Genomic DNA, 19,009 nt, shown 5'->3' with positions numbered 1-19,009 from the left:
TATAAAACATGTATTGAAGAGCACGGTGATGAACCATTGCATTATAAAACATGTATTGAAGAGCACACTGATGAACCATTGCATTATAAAACATGTATTGAAGAGCATGCTGATGAACCATTGCATTATGACATGTATTGAAGAGCACGGTGATGAACCATTGCATTATAAAACATGCATTGAAGAGCACGGTGATGAACCATTGCATTATAAAACATGTATTGAAGAGCACGGTGATGAACCATTGCATTATAAAACATGTTTTGAAGAGCACGGTGATGAACCATTGCATTTTGGGGAGGAATTAGTCTTTCAGCATATTGTTGGGGAATAAAGTCCTTGCCTTCTAGTATGGAGCACAGTTTTCTGTACTCTGGGGTACTTCACATGCTTTGAATTTCTGTAGGATAGAACTTGCTTAGCACAGATGTTCATCATGCATACAGCTGCAGTCATAACAGATGGGTTATCCTGCCGTCAGGCGGGTCCTCGGTCGGCCGAATTCCAAAGTCTAGGTCCGGTGTCGGTTGTCGTCGCTTTTTCCCTGACGTCTGTGCGGCAGGGGTATAAAAGAACCAGCCGACGCCATCCTCTTCAGTCTTTCTTGTCGCGCAGTGCCCGAAGCAGAAGTAGTTCGCAAGTGCCGGTCGGCCAGCTCCTAAGATTTACGAAAATATTTCAGCCGAAGTCTTCTTGAAAGCTAAGTACCCTGTTGGGGAAACTTTTCTTGCCTCAGACCGATGTCAGACAAAGTTAATAATTGCATTTCATGTGGGAAGCAAATACCGTATAAGGATTTCCATTCTTTCTGTATTCCTTGCTTAGGCCCAGACCACGACGTCTCAGCCTGCCGTTTTTGTGCTAGATTCAACAAACACACTATTAAGCGTCGGGTGGAGTTCGTCCAACACTATTTTGGTAAAAAATGTAATTGCATTATGTCGTCGGATACTCCAACTCCAGTTTTGAGTAAAAGACGCAAAGATAAGGACCGACATACAAGGTCCGTGACTTCTACCGACACCACGCTAAAGCTGACTACCGGTGCTCCGGTTCTCAGCGAGGCACCTACGCAGCCCCTGAGTACGGATGACGCTTCTTTAGCGGTGTCTTCTGTGCCCGTGGTCGCAGGATCCTCGGCCCCCATTCCGACTACAGATACCGACGCCACTCTAGGCGGGGAAACTCAGAGTTTAGACAGGCCTGCCACCTCTCAAGGTGTCTTCAGGCATTCCTCGTTTTCCATTAAGGCTTTCACAAAATCTAAAGCAGCCATGAAAACTAAAAGACAAGGTCCACAGAGCCCCTCTCAAGGCCCCATGCCTAAAAAACAGATGCTCAAAATGGCTGAGGATTTGATTACTCTTCTCAGCCCCCCTCGGACAAAAGGCCCAGATTGGAGGAAGACTACCCTTCCTCAGATCAAGCCTCTATTACCTCAGAACATTCTGAGGACCAGGAATATTCATATTCCCCTTTTGAAGACTCTGATGCTGAGGAGTCCATTTCCTCGGTCTCCCCCCTGAGGACTATTCTTTTGGGGAAACCTTACATACCTTGAGGGAACACTTTCACTGGGAAGGCCAAGATTACTCAGATTCCAAGAAAAGGCTCAGGGATTTTCTCTTGCTTCCCCAGCACAGGCCTCTGGCTATCCCTCCTGTCTTGGATATATTAGATGATGTGTACACAGAAGCCAGCCTCAACCCAGATTCTTTACCTCCAGCTCCTGTTAAACCTGACAGGTATTACCGGGTTCCTGATTCACACCAATTCCTATACAAAAGCCATGCTGCTGACCCAGAAACTATTTCACAGGGTCCCAAGGGAATTAAGGCCTCTACTGCCAAAAACCCATTACCTTCAGAGAGAGATTCCAGAGCTTTAGAAAGGTGGGGGAAAAAGGTGTATACCTCGGCCACTTTAACCATGAGGGCATTAAACTTGTCAGTTCCATATGTTAAAGTATCAACAGTTTTTGTTATCTCAGTTGAAAAGCAAAATGACACAACCTGAGCAACCAGATTTAAAGGAGTTGCAGGATTTGTTGCATAGTGCAGAGCAAGTGGGTAAACATACCTTGCAGTGTGGTTTTGATGCTTTAGAGGCCTCGTGTAGAGCTGCTGTTACAGGGTCTGTCATACGTAGACATGCTTGGCTCAAAGAGCAAACCTTACCAGATCATGTCAAAACTAAATTACTAAATGCACCTCTTCAAAAAGATGTATTGTTTGGTGTTAAAGCTGAGGAGGTACTAAAGAAAATGGAGGAAAAGGCAAGATCAATGCAAACAGTGAAAGATTTCCAACAGGTACAACCTCCACGTTTCAGCAGAAACTGGCCTACAAAAAATTGGTCCTTTCCAGCCACGGACAGACCTCAAAGAGGCAGATACAGGTGCCTGTGGGGTAGAGGACAATCTCAAGGATCATTTAGAGCCAGACAATGGCAAGCACCTACACCAAGAGGTGGAGAAGATAGATCACAGTCATTCAGAAAGCAGACACAATGACTTTCCCCTTTGCATGCCAAGCAAAGCTTTAATGGCAGCACCTTTAGGTGGAAAACTGGCATTATTTTCAAAAAATTGGCATATTGTCACAAAAGACAAATGGATCCTGGACATTAGAGACAGAGGCTACAGATTCCACTTTCACACCCTTCCAAAAATGAGAGGCATGCCAAACCTGCCACAAAATCAAAGGGCAGAGGCACAAAAACAAATTTCAGCTCTCATGGACATGAAAGCTATTCAAGAGGTACCTGCAAAAGAACAGGGTCAAGGTTTTTATTCCAGACTATTCCTGGTACCAAGGAAGGACAAAGATTGGAGACCTGTTTTGGACCTATCCATCCTAAACACATATTTACTCGTACCAAAATTCAAGATGCTCACATTACAGCAGCTTCTTCCCATGCTGGGCAAGAAGTCTTGGCTGGTAACATTGGACCTCAAGGAGGCATACCTGCATGTCCCTATCAGACAAGATTGCAGAAGATACCTCAGATTTCTTGCAGGTTCAACCCATTATCAATTCTCTGCATTGCCCTTTGGCTTATCTACTACGCCCAGAGTATTTACGAAATGCCTGGCATCAGTAATTGCCTTTTGCAGACTTCAAGGGATACAAATATACCCATATCTGGATGACTGCCTGATCCAAGCGGACAGCAAGCACATACTTCTGAAACACCTGGCGTTTGTAATAAAATTGTTGAACTTTCTGGGATACACAGTCAACAAAAAGAAATCAAAACTAATACCCTCTCAAACAATAATTTTCCTGGATGCCAGCTTGAATACAAACACCCAGATGGCCTACCTCACGCCAGAGAAGCAAGGGCAACTATCTCAATACTTCAGCAAAATGGCAACCTTCACCAGGCTGACTGCAAGGAAAGTCCTGCAGGCTCTGGGATTCATGGCATCTGGCATCCTGCTGATCCCATGTGCAAAGCTGCATATGAGGAAACTTCAATGGTACCTAAAAAACTTATGGTCTCAACACAGCCACAGTTTGGAAACAATTATACCACTCATTCTATGTCTTCAAAAGGAATTTCTGTGGTGGGCTCATGCATGCCAAAGAAACACAGGTCTCCCCTTCTGCATGCCTCAAGCAAATCAAATCATCACAACAGACTCCTCGGACTACGCCTGGGGGGGGCGCACATGACAGATCAGTGCATTCAGGGCAAATGGTCCCAAAAAGAAGCACCTACACATCAATCAAAAGGAAATGCTAGCAGTGCAAAATGCTATTATGGCCTTCAAAGACCTACTGCATCCAGGCCAGCTATTGATAAGGACAGACAACACCACAGTGATGTGGTACATAAACAAACAGGGGGGAACTCATTCATACCCCCTGTGCAGACTAGCCATGTCCCTTTGGAACACGGCTCTGGAATTGCAAATCCAACTTCAAGCACAATTCCTGCCAGGCAAGGAAAACACACTAGCAGACAGCCTAAGCAGAAATATGACAGATCCACACGAATGGAAGTTGCATCCTCAAGTTTTTGCAAAGATAATTCAGGCATGGGGACAGCCAGACATAGATCTCTTTGCTACCCACAGAAATTACCAACTGAAAAAATTTTGCTCAAGGACCTATCATCCACAGGCCTGGAAAGTGGACGCACTTTCTTTCAATTGGACAACATTGACAGTCTATGCCTTTCCACCTCTTCCTCTGCTGCCCAAAGTTCTATTAAAAGCCAGAGCAGAGGCCAAACATGATTCTCATTGCTCCAGACTGGCCAAGACAACACTGGTATCCACTCCTGAAGAGCCTGACACATTCCCCACCATGGATCCTGCCTCTAGTGCATCTTCTGTTGTCCCAGCACAACTTCAAAACTCTTCACAGTCAGCTGAAAACCCTCAATCTAGCCGCATGGAGGATTCCTTGATTTCCCAACAGACCCTCCTCTCCAAGGAGGTGCAGGATGTCATCTTGGAGGCCAGAAGACCTTCTACTAGAAAAGCCTACTCCGCCAAATGGAAATGGTTTTGTGCCTGGAATCAGAAAAAGGGCCAGAATCCTTGGGAACTAAATTTACCTCAAATATTACAGTACCTAGCTGAGATGTTAAACAGTGGACTTTCCTTCTCCTCCATCAAGATCCATGCTTCAGCCATTTCTGCACAATACAACACTGATCCTCCTTTATTCTCTCATCCTCTCTTAAGACAGTTCCTCAGAGGGGCTAAGAATATAAAACCCCCAAGGAAACCACCAGTACCTGCTTGGGACCTCAACTTCATTTTAGAAAAACTGACCCTGCCTCCATTTGAGCCAGCTGCTTCAACAGAACTGCAATATTTGTCATGGAAAACAGCCTTCCTTCTGGCTATCACCTCAGCACGCAGGGTTTTGGAACTACAGGCCCTCATGGCTGTGCAACCTTTCATCATTTTCCATCAGGACAGAGTTTCTTTATGGAACAACCCTTCCTTTATGCCAAAGGTAGTATCCAGTGTAGCCTTGAATCAGACTATCCACTTACCTACCTTTTATCCTAACCCACAAAACAAAGGGGAAAGACTACTAGATTCCTTGGACATTCACAGACAACTTCATTATTATTTGGACAGGACAAAGCCATTCAGAAAATCCGAGCAACCCTTTGTGTTCTATGCTACAGGTGCTCAAGGAAAGGCTATCTCCAAACAGACAATCTCAAAATGGATAGCCCACTGCATACGCTTTTGTTACTCATTTCATGGAAAAACTGTGCCTACAAGCATCAGATCTCACTCCACAAGGGCCACAGCTACCTCTGCAGCTTTCCTCAGGGGGTTCCTCCAAAGACATTTTGGAAGCAGCCACGTGGAGTTCTGTGCACACTTTCTCCAAGCACTATCACCTTCCACTTTACTCTAAATCTAGAGCGGGCTTTGCCACAGCAGTCTTGCAGGGCATCCTTGCTCCTCCTAGTTCCACTTAGTGCCTGCCACCCCTTTTTAGCTTTGGGATTCTACCCATCTGTTATGACTGCAGCTGTATGCACGATGAACATAGTACAGTTTTGTACCTACCATAAATGTAGATGTTCGAGTGCTAATACAGCTGCAGTCCAGGTTTCCCTCCCTCCATCCCCTCTTGGGACAGGCCTTATGACAAACACCTCCTCATACAACCTGATTGGGGTATTCTTTTATAGTGTATTTGCTTGCAAACTACTGTTTTTTGATTATATTACATTGTATTATTACATAAGTTTATGTTTTGCCTTCCTTCTGGGAGCACCTGACATCTGGGGCAAGAAAAACTGCAGAAGATGGCGTTGTCTGGTTCTTTTATACCCCTGCCGCACTGACGTCAGGGAAGAAGCGACGACAACCGACGCCGGACCTAGACTTTGGAATTCGGCTGACCGAAGACCCGCCTGACGGCAGACTGTACCTCGTTCAAAGTATAGTGGCCTCTTTTAACATACTGCAGATATAATGTTAGATTAGCTGCTTTTGTTCTTTTGTGTACCTCTTAACACACTGAGTTTTATTTATTTATTTTATTTATTGGCCTGGAATGTCTGGCTGGGCAGATCCCGATTTCAGCAGAGACCCTAGGGAGAAAAGCTGCATTACAGTGCATTCATATTAACAAGTGAATTTCAGACAGCTCTCAGAAATGCAACAGTTAAATTTCTCATGTAAAAACTAACATAATTACAAGATCAGTATATACAGTTCAGTATTTACACCAAAAATAGTATGTCTGTACAGTTGTTCCAGCTGTAAAATATTGTAGGAAATAAATGGATTGATACTGCAGAACGGAAAACGTTATAAAGAAGTTGTGTTCTCACATTTCAATAAACAAAGGTTTTCAAGGAGATGACGATGCGTAATGAAGTAACTTATAAAATATTAGGAAGGGGGATTTTATTGTTGCATAGCTTTGTAAAATGTTTGAGATATAGATGGTAGTATTATACAGGAGGATCATGGTAATAGCATATGACTGAGAGAGCAGGGTTTAGGATTAGTTCTGTTTAGCTTAACTGTCCAAAATTCGTGATCTGAAGTAGTTGACTTCATTTGATGATCAACCTGTGGGTGTCTGATCCGGACTGGATCCGAGACGGCAGCTTCACCAGCATCTGATCCAAGCTTCAAGCACATCCCCTTACCCATAATACCCCTCCATCTCCTTCCTTCTCTCAGAGCTCATTTGCTATGGCTTTTCCAAGCAGCGTGGTCTTAGAGCTCCAGGCGTGGTATGCACTTTTTCTGCTTTTTTGTGGGTGTTAGAGTTGCTGTAAGTGTAGGTAGGTTTCTTCTTTCCTTTGCCTTCCCTCCCCTTCATTTAGTGTCACATTTTCCGTTTAAAAAAAGTTTTTCTGTGTTGTAGGTAGAGTAGGCCTCATCTCCCTTCCCCCTCCTTGCGAGTGAGTTGTGTGTGAGTGTCGGGGTTGTATCCTGTGAAAGGGTCCAAATCCCTCAGAAGTCCAGAAAGAAATTACGCTTCCATTTGCTATGGTACATCTTTCTGGTAGACAATTTATGAGCTGCCACCAGAATAGCCTTGACCGGGGAAGACAGACCAGGAGTCCCAGCAATCAAGGGAACTGGAGCAGCCAAGCAGTAGCTTCAGACTGCCCAGGTCTGGATGAGGGACCCTTGAAGGGTGCGAAATGAGATCCAGTATCGGATCCAAGATCCAAGGAGCAACTATCAGATGAGACCAAAGACAAGGAAACCAGATTTGGTGAGGCCAGAATGGGGAAATGAGGTTGACTCTGCTCCCCAACCGGTGAGCCTTCTGGAGAAATTTTGTCATGAGAGGTAAAGGGGGATAAGCATAAACAAGACCGAGAGGTCAAGCATGGACCAGAGCATCCCTGGGGGATTCCCCCTGTGGGGGGATCAGAGCAAAGAACTCGCTGCACTTCGCGTTCAAAGGAGATACAAAGAGATTGCAGCAAGGTCAACCCCACTCATGGAAGATCTGCACCACTACAAAAGGATTCAGAGACAACTCATAAGGCATTAGATTAGTCTTGCTCAGTTTGTCCACCAGTATGTTGGATCTACCCGGAATGTGCACTGCTACTAGAAAACGGCTGGTGGAGGTTGCCCAGCCCCACACTCTCATGGCCTTGTGACAAAGGGGGTAAGATCTGGTTCCTCCCTGCTTGTTGATATACCAGACTACTGACATATTGTCTATCTGAATTGCAATAGTTCCCAGAGGAAGAAAGGCATGAAGGGCCTGCAACACTAATAAGACCGCCCTCATCTCTAGAACACTGATATGCAATTTGGTCTCATTCAGGGACCACATGCCTTGGACTGTCCTGCCCGAGGAATGCCCCGCACCCTAGTTGGGAGGCATCCATGGTCACCGTGGCTTGGGGAGGGGCTGCAATAAATGTTATTCCATCTACTAGCTCCGGAGAGCATATCCACCAGAGGAGGGACTTCCTGCATGTGTTGCTTATATGAACAGGATGTGTCAACGGCAGATTCAATAAAGACCATTGGACTGGTAGTGCCCATTGCAGAACCCGAATATGAAGACAAGCACAGGGAAGAAGAGTAATGGTGGCTGCCATGGAACCTAGGGCTCTTAAAATTGCCTCGGCTGGAGGAAGATGAGACTGAAGGATCACGGACACATGAAGTCGTAAGTTTCAGACACTCTCTGGAGTTAGAAAGACCTTGGTTTGTAACATATCGATTCTCGCTCCTACATAGTCTATGACCTGAACAGGGTCTAGAGAAGGCTTGGATATGTTGACTGTAACTGCTTAGCAGGTCTGACAAAGGAAATAGTCTCTGGCCTGACAAAGTAGATGCCTGGTGGGAGCGGCAAGGAGCCGATCATCCAGGGATGGGTAAACCTGTATCCCCTGAAGCCTTAGGTGAGCCGCTACTACTGCCATGACCTTTGTGAACACCCTGGGGGCTGTGGCAATACCGAAGGGTAGCGCTCTGACTTGACCTTGACTGGCCCCTAACCAAAAGTGGAGGAATCTCCTGGAGCGTCTGTGCATTTTGATGTGGTAATACGTGTCCTGGAGATCTATGGAGCACATCCAGTCATTCTCCTGCAGGTAAGGCAAGATGGATTGTAGAGTGACCATCCAAAACTTCTCTTTGGCAACTGACAGGTTTACAGTAGAAAGGTCCAGGACAGGCCTTAGGTCCCCAAGTATTTTTTGGCACCAAAAAGAACCTGGAATAGATGCCCGATCTAGGGGGATGGGCTGGATGACTCATTTCCTTAACAGCTTTTTTATTTCGAGTGCTGCTGCCTCCCTTTGTAAGGGTGAAACATCCGGGAGGTGTTTTGGGGTAATGAGAGGAGCCAGAAAGGGGATGGTATAACCTCTGGATATTATTTAAAGCACCCAATGGTCTGATGATATGGACTCCTATGCAGTCAAGTGCATAGAAAGGCGACCCCCGACTGCCTCCAGAGCAGAGCAGCTGGGCAACCCCTTAGGGCTGCTGCACGGGCCTGTCTGAGAATGGTTCTCGAGTCCCAAAATTTCTCAGACCCCCCCGCCCCTGGGCCGGCATCTGTTCTGACCCCCTCTGACTCTAGGGGAAGGTGAGTCCTGAGTGTCCCTGGAATACTGAGACTTCTGGAACCACATCTTCTTTTGCCCCCATTGATTTCTGGAAAAGGATCTTTGGGGGGTTAGAGAAGCAGGTCCTGATGGCACACAACATCTTCCCCTGTCCTTCTCACTCTGGACCAACGTCTCATGCACCATCTTTCCAAACAAGGAAGAACCATCGTAAAGGGCATTCACAAAAGAAGCCTTAAAAGGTTCCATGAATAGGCAAAGCTTAAGCCAGGCGTGTCGCCTCATGGTAATGCAGGACCCAGCCGCCCTTGCTACTCCTTCATTAGCATGTAAGAGGAGGCACATGGACATATTACTAACCACTTTGAGAGTGGCCATTCGTGTGGAGAATGTGCGTTTATCCTCCGGTGGCTTGGACTCTGGGGGTGACTCAGTGAATGCCTTGACCAGGTCTCACTGTAGTCTAGTTATGTGGGCCAAACAATTCAGTGCCCTTATAGAAAAGGTGCTGAAGCATATGTCCGCTTTCCCAGACGATCCATCATCCTGGACTCTCGGTCATGGGAGATGGACCATAGAACTTTCCTGGGCTAGTTCTTTCTTAGTGGCGGCCACTACCACCATGGCATCCACTGGGGACCCTATGTTCCAACTAGGTCTTGTCTACTGGAAGGCTCAGAATTTTATTGGGGCACCTGGGGATTGGCTCCACGGTGTCCGGCTCCTTCCATGCTCAGGTGGTAATAAGGTTCACCAAGGGATCCACTGGGGGGGACAACCAGGATGTAGACAAGCCTTTGTACAAGGCCTCCAGGAACACAGACTTGTCCGTGGTAGGCTTGGGGGAGGACCAACCCCCCTCCCCCCCAGCTGGCACAGAATTTCCAGGACATCTCCAAAGGAGACATCATCAGGTGGTGATCTGGGGGAACTTTCCCCTTCCTCCAAATCAGTATCCTCAGTGAGGGACTCTGGAGAGGAATCCAGGTGCCTCCTTTTGCACGCTCGCTTGCGAGGAATCTCTTCGGTGGGACTCTCCAGAGAGGGCTCTCAAACTACCTGTGGTTCCTCTAGGAAAACAGTCTGGGGCACATTGAGCATGGGCTGTCCCTGCATGGGCAAAATGGCTGAAGATGCACCCAGAGGTAAGGGAGTTGGGGTGGAATCTGATGAGATGGTCAGGGGCCTCGATCCCCTGTTGAGAACCCTTTGCACCATGTCGAAAGCCAAGGGAGAGCAAACCTCCAAAGAAACTGACAAGGAAACAGCTGTCCCCGGATCTGGCATGGGGATTGTAGCCAAGCCGAAATACCCAGGAGTAGGCCTTGACCCATCAGTGTCAGAAACAGAGAAAGACCCAATCCCTCGGATCTGATGCCCATGCTAAGAGAGCTGCTCGGGTCCAAACCAGTCGGATCCGACACGCTCAACATAATGGCTGGCATCGAGGTACACGGCACCGACCCCCTGACTCCGGGACCTTTTGGATCCAAGAACTCTGATACCGGGGGTTGGTCCGGAGAAGGAGATATTGGGGCAAAAAAGGGAAGTGAGCTCCCCCCCTCCAGAGGGAGAGGGAGCTGGCAAGATCCTCATCTGAATCTGGGTGCGAATAAACCTTCATATCATTTTGTCCATATCCGCTTCAGATAAACTTCTGGTGGACTGTGACGATGCCACTGATGCCAACCGGGAGAGTCAAAGTGCTGAGGCTCTTAGAAAGAGTTCTACGTTCCTCTGGCTCTGGTGAAAATCTCAGCAATTGGAGCGGAGGACAAGGTGGCCTGGAAAAAAATGGCTGTTTAGGTGGTGGACCCACTGGATCCGACCAGTCTTGGAGATCTCTTACTCCCTTTGTCTCTTTCTCTCTCTTTCATTGCTCTCCTCTTTTTTGACTCCCTATCCACAGGTCTCTGTCCAGGAGGTTGAGTTCTGTCCCGGGAGGGAGAGGAAGAGACAGTGATGGAAGTAGAAGGGACGGTCACGGCCGTGACTGCAACAGAAGTAGAGGCAGCCACATCCGTAGCAGGGAGAAGTCTCTTGAGGATCAATTTTGCCCTATGATCCTTTAGGGCTCTGGGGTTGAACCCCGCACAAATAGGGCAGTCCTAAGAAAGATGGGCTGCCCCCAAACACACAATGCACAGAGTGTGGCCATCCACCGGCTAGATAAGGGTTTGAATTTCAGTACTGGCAAGTGTGTGCATGTATGTGTCATCAGTATCCTGTGTGGGGGTTGCTGTGATTGTGTAATAACAGGATCTATTGTGGTGCGCGTTTTGCTAATTTATTATATTGAGGACCTAGTATATGTCACAATGTCCACCTTACAAGGCCAACAGATGTCAAACATCAGAGAGGTTGGTGTAGACTATCCATAACCCTACATGTGACAGTATGGATTGTTCCAGTGGTCCTTGAGTTCTTGGCATACATTTTCCAGCAGGGTGCCAGCTCATCTACAGTAAAAGTCCAACTGGCTGCCATTTCCAATTTCCATGGAGGTGAAAACATGGCTTCTTTAGCTACCTCCAGACTTTGCAAAACCTTTATTAAAGGTACCTTTCTTTTAAGACCCCCAGTTAAAGATCCTGCCCCTCCTTGGGACCTTACCCTAGTTTTACAAGCTTTGGTTGCTCCACCCTTTGAGCCTGTTGCTTCTGTGGACTTGAAAGTTTTTTCCTGGAAGACAGCTTTTCTAGTGGCTATTACCTCGGCTAGGAGAGTGTCAGAATGCCAGGCATTATCTGTCAAACCTCCGTATATGATTTTCCACAAAGACAGGGTTTCACTTCGTACTAATCCCACTTTTCTGCCTAAAGTGGCCTCTGAAACAAATATCAGTCAGTTTACCTGTTTTCTTTCCAAATTTTCAGAACAGGGGTAAATGTAGATTGCATTTGTTAGACGTGCATAGACAGCTATGTTTCTGCTTGCACAGGACTACAGCCTATCACAAGTCTGACCAGTTGTTTGTGTCCTTTGCTGCACCCTTTCTGAGCAAACCGGTTTCTAAGGTAACTATTGCCAGACGGATTTCCCTTTGCATCCTTCAAGTTTACAAAGACAAAGGTATGTCCCTTCCTGGTAGGATAAATGCCCATTCTACCAGGTCCATGGCTACGTCGGCTGCCTTTTGGTCTAGTGTGTCTTGGACGATATTTGTTTGGCGGCTACTTGGTCCTCATTCATTTCTCATTATAAATTGGACATGGTTTCCAGGGGGAGAGCATCCTTTGGCTCTGCGGTGGTCCGAAATATCCTTCCATGAGGGCCACCCAAGGTTTTGGTAGCTGGGGAACTCTGTCCCACAGGTTGATCAAATGAAGTCAACTACTTCAGATAAAGAAGTTATGTACTCACCGTAATGTTCCATCTGAGTAGTTAGACTTCATTTGTCATCAACCATCCCTCCCTCCTTCCCCTGACCTTCTCTTTATGTTTTCATGTGAGGAGTATAGCAAACTTGATTGAGGGAAGGAGGTGGTGGGGTATTATAGGTAAGGGGAGGAGCCTGGAGCTTGTATCAGATGCTGGTGAAGCTGCCGTCTCAGATCTGGTCCGGATCCGATACCCACAAGTTGATGACAAATGAAGTTTAACTACTCAGATGGAACGTTATGGTGAGTACATAACTTCTTTTCATCTTTAAGGTTTATAACTTGGGTATACAGGAGATGTAGAAGAGGGGTAGAGCAGTGTTTGTGCTTTTACTAGGGGTCTCAACCTCAGCAGGAGCAAGGTGGGCTTGCATAAAAATTATTTAAAACCTCTCTGTAACCATGTTTACCTGTACATTGTTATGTTGTGCAGGAACCCACATTTCCTGTTCTGCTCTCACTAGTTTTAGCTGTACAAAATATTTGGTTTGGGTTCAGCTTTTCTTTGGCTGTTACTTTTGCTTATAGGAATGTCCTTCTCTATCAAAGTTTGAGCTTTACCTCTAACAGATTATGAACACGCCCAGAATAGTCATAAGAACTGATGGTGACAATGAAAATTCTAGGAAAGTTTCTAACACAGTGAGTGGGTCACAGTCAGCTAAGGTATAACCTCACATGTTATCACTTTCATTGAACAAACCGTCACATTTTTATTCTGTACATTATTCTCACACAGAGAAAATAAAATAATTTAAGGAAGATCAAATGAGGTCTGCAGCATAACATGCTGTGGCTCTGAAAGTGATTTTTTCAGTTAATTTGTAGACTATGACTGAGTAAGCCTGCTAAGCAAGAGCTTATTGCATAACTGACACAAGAAAAAACATTTCTGACATAGTCAACATTGCATATTTTAGTAGTGGGTTTTAAAGGAATAGAACCCAAGACTCTATGAAACTCGTTAATAGCTCAGTATCTTTACCCTTTTGATAACTGGCCATCTGTAAAAAGAAATTGTCAAAACAAACAGTGGATAAGAAGTAAAAGTAAACAAGGTGCTTGCATGCACAGATCATCTCATTCATTCATGGAAAATGTATGCAAAGGAACTACATTTAGAATTGGCATTGACAGTAGAGGGTAAGATAAGAGACACCTTTATCATTCAAAACATGCATGAATTTGTGAATATTGAAATTGATAGGCTAATGTTTCACTTTACATTTTTATGTTTTTAATGTTGTGAGCCAGGTGTATAACTTCGGAACTCTGTCAGTTTCCCCATTGATGAAAAGGCATGGTGTCTGTCCACAGTCTTGGTGAGTCAGAGATTAGAGTGTAAGCTGGGTGAAACAGAGGACAAACCCAAACAAGGTCAAACAGAAGAAACAGTCAGTAAAAACTAAAAGAAAAACCCAGCCACACAAGATTTTCCACAGTGTGATTTCTTAAAACCTCTTGTATTAGAGGTAACATGGGATATATGCAAAAGACTCCTTAACAACATCAGGTGTTTCAGCTATATGACAGTTCTGAATGCCCATGACTTTTTTCTTTTAAGTCTATTATGGTTAAATTCAGACCAATAAAGACAAATCCCACTAGCTGTGGACATGCATGTTTCAGCCTTCTTATGGCCTCATCAGCACAGTGTAAGTGGACTGTTTGGCTAATGATTCACAGGGTTGTCATACCCAGGTGATATCTATAACCATTAGGAATTCTGCAAAATATCCCAACTAGCTAAAACAATGAGTAACAAGATCACACCGAAAAGATACTCAGTAAAAACTGAAAGAAAAACCCACCCAAGCTAGGTATACCAATCTGTAGAACCTGCCCGAATTTGTCTATAACGGACTTAAAAGAAAAAGTCATGGGCATTTAGAACTGCCATGTAGGTGAAACACCTGATGTCCTTAAGGGGTTATTTGCATATATTCCATTTTATCTGTAACACAAGAGATTTTAAGGAATCACACAGAGGAAAATATTGCTTAGCTGCTTTTTCTTTTAGATTTACTGATTGGTTCTTCTGTGTGACCTTGTTACTCATTGTAGTTTGTTAGTTGGGATATTTTGCAGAATCCCTAATGGTTGTGGACATCAGCTGGTTATGACAATCCTGTGTTTCCAAAGATTAGCCAAACAGTCCACTTACGCTGTGCTGACGAGGGCATAAGATGGCTGAAACATGCATGCCCACAGCTAGTGGGGTTTGGCTTTATTGGGCTGGATTTGTCTATAACAGACTTAAAAGAAAAAAATTGTGGGCATTCAGAACTGCCATATGGCTGAAACACCTGATGTCCTTTGCATATATCTATGTTATCTGTAATTCAAGAGGTTTAAGAAATCACACAGTGGAAAATCTATCTTGGCTGGCTTTTTCTAATTTTTACTGATAGAGGACAAACCCATCAAGCTGCTGTCTGCATCTGGAGTGTGGAGGTCATACTGCAGTAGTACAGCATTACCAGCAGGGGAGCTATCCCACAGCTACTGGGAACAAAAGCTGTGGGGTGGACAGCAGGCACACAGATGATGTAGAGTGTTGTTGGACACCTGGGAGGAGGAGCATAATGCAGGCATTTCTCCAGAACGATCATGCCTTTACATGATGCAATGCCCAGTGTCCACCGGCCTTGCATGCTGTACAATTGAATTACCATAAACTGGCAATAAGGGACAGTAAGAATGACTTCAGAATGTTCAAAGAGGAAATTAGCAGGTTAGTGATGCAAAACGTATCGCATGCTCTCACCGATCTCAAAAACAAAATGACGTTTCACTAGGAAGTCAACATTTTCTGGTGTATCTAGAAAGCGTAATCTTTCTGTGGTGTTAACTCCCTTCTTTTTGCTTATTCAGGCTTTCTGTGCTTTTTTTTAATGTTCAGTACATTTTATTTGTATATGTTGCATGTTTTCCATATAAACTGCTGCTATGCAATAATGTGCATGAAACGGGCAATGCTGAATCTTGGTTTGTGTATAAACTGCTCTTTTTGTTGTAAGCATCCATGTGTAAAACTTGCTTGTGCTTTTAACCTGTAGTCACTTTTGGTTCAATATGCCTGATCTGTAACATTAGTTGTATTTGTATCCATAATACAGTGCAGTCTTTGAAAGGTAGAATTTCATACCTGTTTTAAAATGAGTACACATATGCAGGTAAATTATACTAATGAAATGTACCTTTATTTAATGTCCCTCGGCTAGTAAGTGAATTATTTTATATATTTATTTCTTTGCTGTCTGAGTTTCCGTACTTGGCTGTACCCTTTTTCAAGTGGGACATTAAAGGACAATTAAGTTTAAATGTACTGGCATTTCCATTTATGTTTTCTTAATATTCCGTTGGATCTGAAAAGTGACATCAGGTGAAGCAGTTAATGGTTATGTTACAAACATAAGCTGCCTGACTAAAAATGGAAAGGCTTTGGATTATGTCTTCTCATTTGGTGTGCTTTGAATGTTGCTTTGTTCTCTAGACACAAAAGTATGAAATAAGTGAAAATGGCAAACAGGCAGTTGGCATACAACCTCCTCACCAAATTCCTTCATCTCGTCTCCCTCCTCTAAGCAGAAGTAGCAGTTTTCCAAAACCACAAATTACTGACCCAGAGCAGATTCGTCAGCAGTTGTGTGATGCCATTCGCTCTGGCAAAGCGGCTGCCAGACTGAAAAGAGTAAGTACAGTACGAGGCAGTAGGTGGCGACAATTGTATTGAGTAAGTACCGTACGAGGAAGGTGGTGGCGACAATTTGTATTGAGTAAGTACCGTACGAGGAAGGTGGTGGCGACAATTGTATTAAGTACCGTATGAAGAAGGTGGTGGCGACAGTTGTATTGAGTAAGTACCGTACGTGGAAGGTGGTGGTGACCATTTGTATTGAGTACGAGGCAGGAGGTGGCGACAGTTTGTATTTTAAAATTTTAGATTGCAAGTTGGTACAGTGCACAGATTCTATCGTTTTTTTGGGGTGCACAAAACAGGTAAAAGCGTTTATTAGGTATAACTGAAAAGCTGTGGTCCAGACTACAAAACTGCCATATAAAATTTTTACAAAATGAAATGGTTTCACAATACGCAATCAACATGGCACTCAAGAATGTAAGAACTGTGACTGAATGGCACTAACATTATGACTTTTTGGTTGTGACAATCACGCATCTGATTGCTGCCTTTATGGTATTACATGTCACGAGTCCATAGTTATGTTGTAAAGGTAATCTCTGTTTAATTATGAAATGAAGCACTTTTCGTTGTCGTAAATACGGCAACTTCTTCAGATTCAAACAGATCCCTTACTTATTTAAATAGTAAGGTAAGGTTCACATGATCAACAATCAGCTGATATGTTAGCCATACTAACAACATTACAATTTTTCCCGGTCAATAAATTAACCATAACATGTATACACACACACAAAAGCTCATATCACCAGCGAGAGCAGTTAGATAGGTTTTCAAATATAAAAAACGGTAAAAGGTTAATGCAGTTCACCACCCGTTGACCCATCGGAACGGGTGAAAGTGAAAACATATTGCCACATATTCATGTTGTAAAATACCAGGTTGATGAACTCATTAACCTGTACAAACTCCTCGACAAGGTCAGTAAAAACAATATAAAAAATACCGCTTACAAACGTCTTAACCTCTTTAGTAGGAATACTTGTCATGCTATGCCGAAGTGCATTACCATGCTATTCAGTTATGAGCATGTATATACCCTCAACATGTATATAAAGTACATACATAAACAATAAACATAAAAAGTATATTCCACTCAGACTGCACCTCTCTCTAAAGCTGTTATGGATGTCATTTTAGAAGCCAGGAGGCCCAGCACTAGGAAATCCTATGCAGAAAAATGGAAGAGATTCTGTGCTTAGAACCAGGCACAAGGGCTCGAACCACTTGTCCCTAATATACCTCAGATTTTACAATACCTAACTGAGATGCTGGACAAAGGCTTATCTTTCTCATCTATTAAAATCCATGCCTCTGCCATTTCAGCTCATTACAATACGGAACCTCCTATTTTTTCACATCCTCTACTATGACAGTACCTCAGAGGGGCAAAAAATATAAGACCCCCAAGGAGAGCACCAGTACTTACTTGGGACCTCAATTTTGTTTTAGAAGAACTTGCACTGCCTCCTTTTGAACCAGCCAGCACAGCTGATCTAAAATTCTTGTTATGGAAAACTGCTCTGCTCCTAGCAATAACTTCAGCAAGAAGAGTCTCCGAGTTACAGGCATTAATGTCTGTGGAACCTTTCCTCATTTTTCATCAGGAAAGGGTTTCTCTTAGGACAAATTCAACATTCATGCCAAAAGTGGTCTCCAGTGTGGCCTTAAACCAAACCATTCATTTACCTACTTTTTACCCAAATCCCCAGAATAAAGGGGGGAGACTTCTGCACGCTTTGGATATACACGGACAGCTATGATTCTACTTGGACAAAACAAAAGCTTTCAGAAAAACTGAGCAACTGTTTATAGCATATGCTGCAGGATCACAAGGAAAGCCTATTACAAAGCAGACAATCTCGAAATGGATAGGACACTGCATCCACTTCTGTTATGCACAATATGGCAAATCAGTGCCCAAGGGCATTAGGCCTCATTCTACCAGAACAGCAGCCACTTCAGCAGCTTTCCTCAGAGGGGTACCAACCAAAGATATTTTAGAAGCTGCAACCTGGAGCTCAGTGCACACTTTCACCAAGCACTACCACTTATCTCTACTCTAAATCCAGAGCAGTCTTTGCCACTGCAGTTCTGCAGGGCTTGTTAGCCTCGCCAAGTCTAATTTAGGCAATTTGTCTCCAAGCCTTTCAACCTGGGCTGACCCTCTAATATACTTATTCCTAATCCTGTCCATCCCCGTCACACCCAGTGCAAATCTTAACATCTTCAACTGTGCCACGTCAAGCTCTGACCCCTGCTTTTTTGTCAATGCCACTGTCTACAACCCATATAACATAGCTGGTCTCACTACCCTCTTGTAGACCTTCCCTTTCACTCTTACTGGTGTCACAGATCACTCCTGACACTCTTCTCCACCCACTCCATCCTGCCTGTACTCTAGTCTTCACATCTCTTGCACACTCAGCATTACTCTGAACTATTGATCCCAAGTACTTAAACACATCCACCTTCACCACCTCTACTCCCTGCATCCTCACCATTCCTCTACCCTCCCTCTCATTCACACACATATACTCTGTCTTAGTCCTGCTGACCTTCATTCCTGTTTTCTCTAGAGCATATCTCCACCTCTCCAGGGTCTCCTTTACCTGTTCCCTACCCTCACTACAGATCACAATGTCATCTGCAAACAATGCTGATGTTACCATTCGTAACATATTATTGTTGGTATGCAAATATTCATAACTGTAGAGAAAAAAAAAACAAAAGTTGTACTGCTCATGCTGAAATATGTATGTGCCAAGTACTTTTTTTTTTTTTTTTTTTTTTTGCTGGTATTCTGTGCATGCATGTGTGCATGTCTGTAGTCATGACATGTCACTCTGAATATTATAGGTTCATAGGTTCATACTAG

General features: G+C 44.3%; 1 protein-coding gene across 4 annotated transcripts in view; it reads left to right on the top strand.

Annotated features, from left to right (window-relative positions):
• Nucleotides 1–19,009, top strand: part of COBLL1 (cordon-bleu WH2 repeat protein like 1) — a 1,696,088-nt gene that overhangs the window by 1,612,076 nt on the left and 65,003 nt on the right. For 3 of the 4 annotated variants that reach the window (XM_044074828.1, XM_044074829.1, XM_044074830.1), the window contains exon 14: nucleotides 15,925–16,122. The exons of the other annotated variant lie outside the window; for it this stretch is intronic. In XM_044074828.1, coding sequence (XP_043930763.1) covers nucleotides 15,925–16,122 — 198 coding nt within the window. The remainder of the gene's footprint in view (nucleotides 1–15,924; nucleotides 16,123–19,009) is intronic. 4 annotated transcript variants of the gene reach the window in all.

This window comes from Protopterus annectens, chromosome 6.part0 (genome assembly GCF_019279795.1).
Source record: "Protopterus annectens isolate FY-2018-M chromosome 6.part0, PAN1.0, whole genome shotgun sequence".
NCBI classification, from domain to species: domain Eukaryota; kingdom Metazoa; phylum Chordata; order Ceratodontiformes; family Protopteridae; genus Protopterus; species Protopterus annectens.
This window is presented reverse-complemented; position numbering and strand designations above follow the sequence as displayed.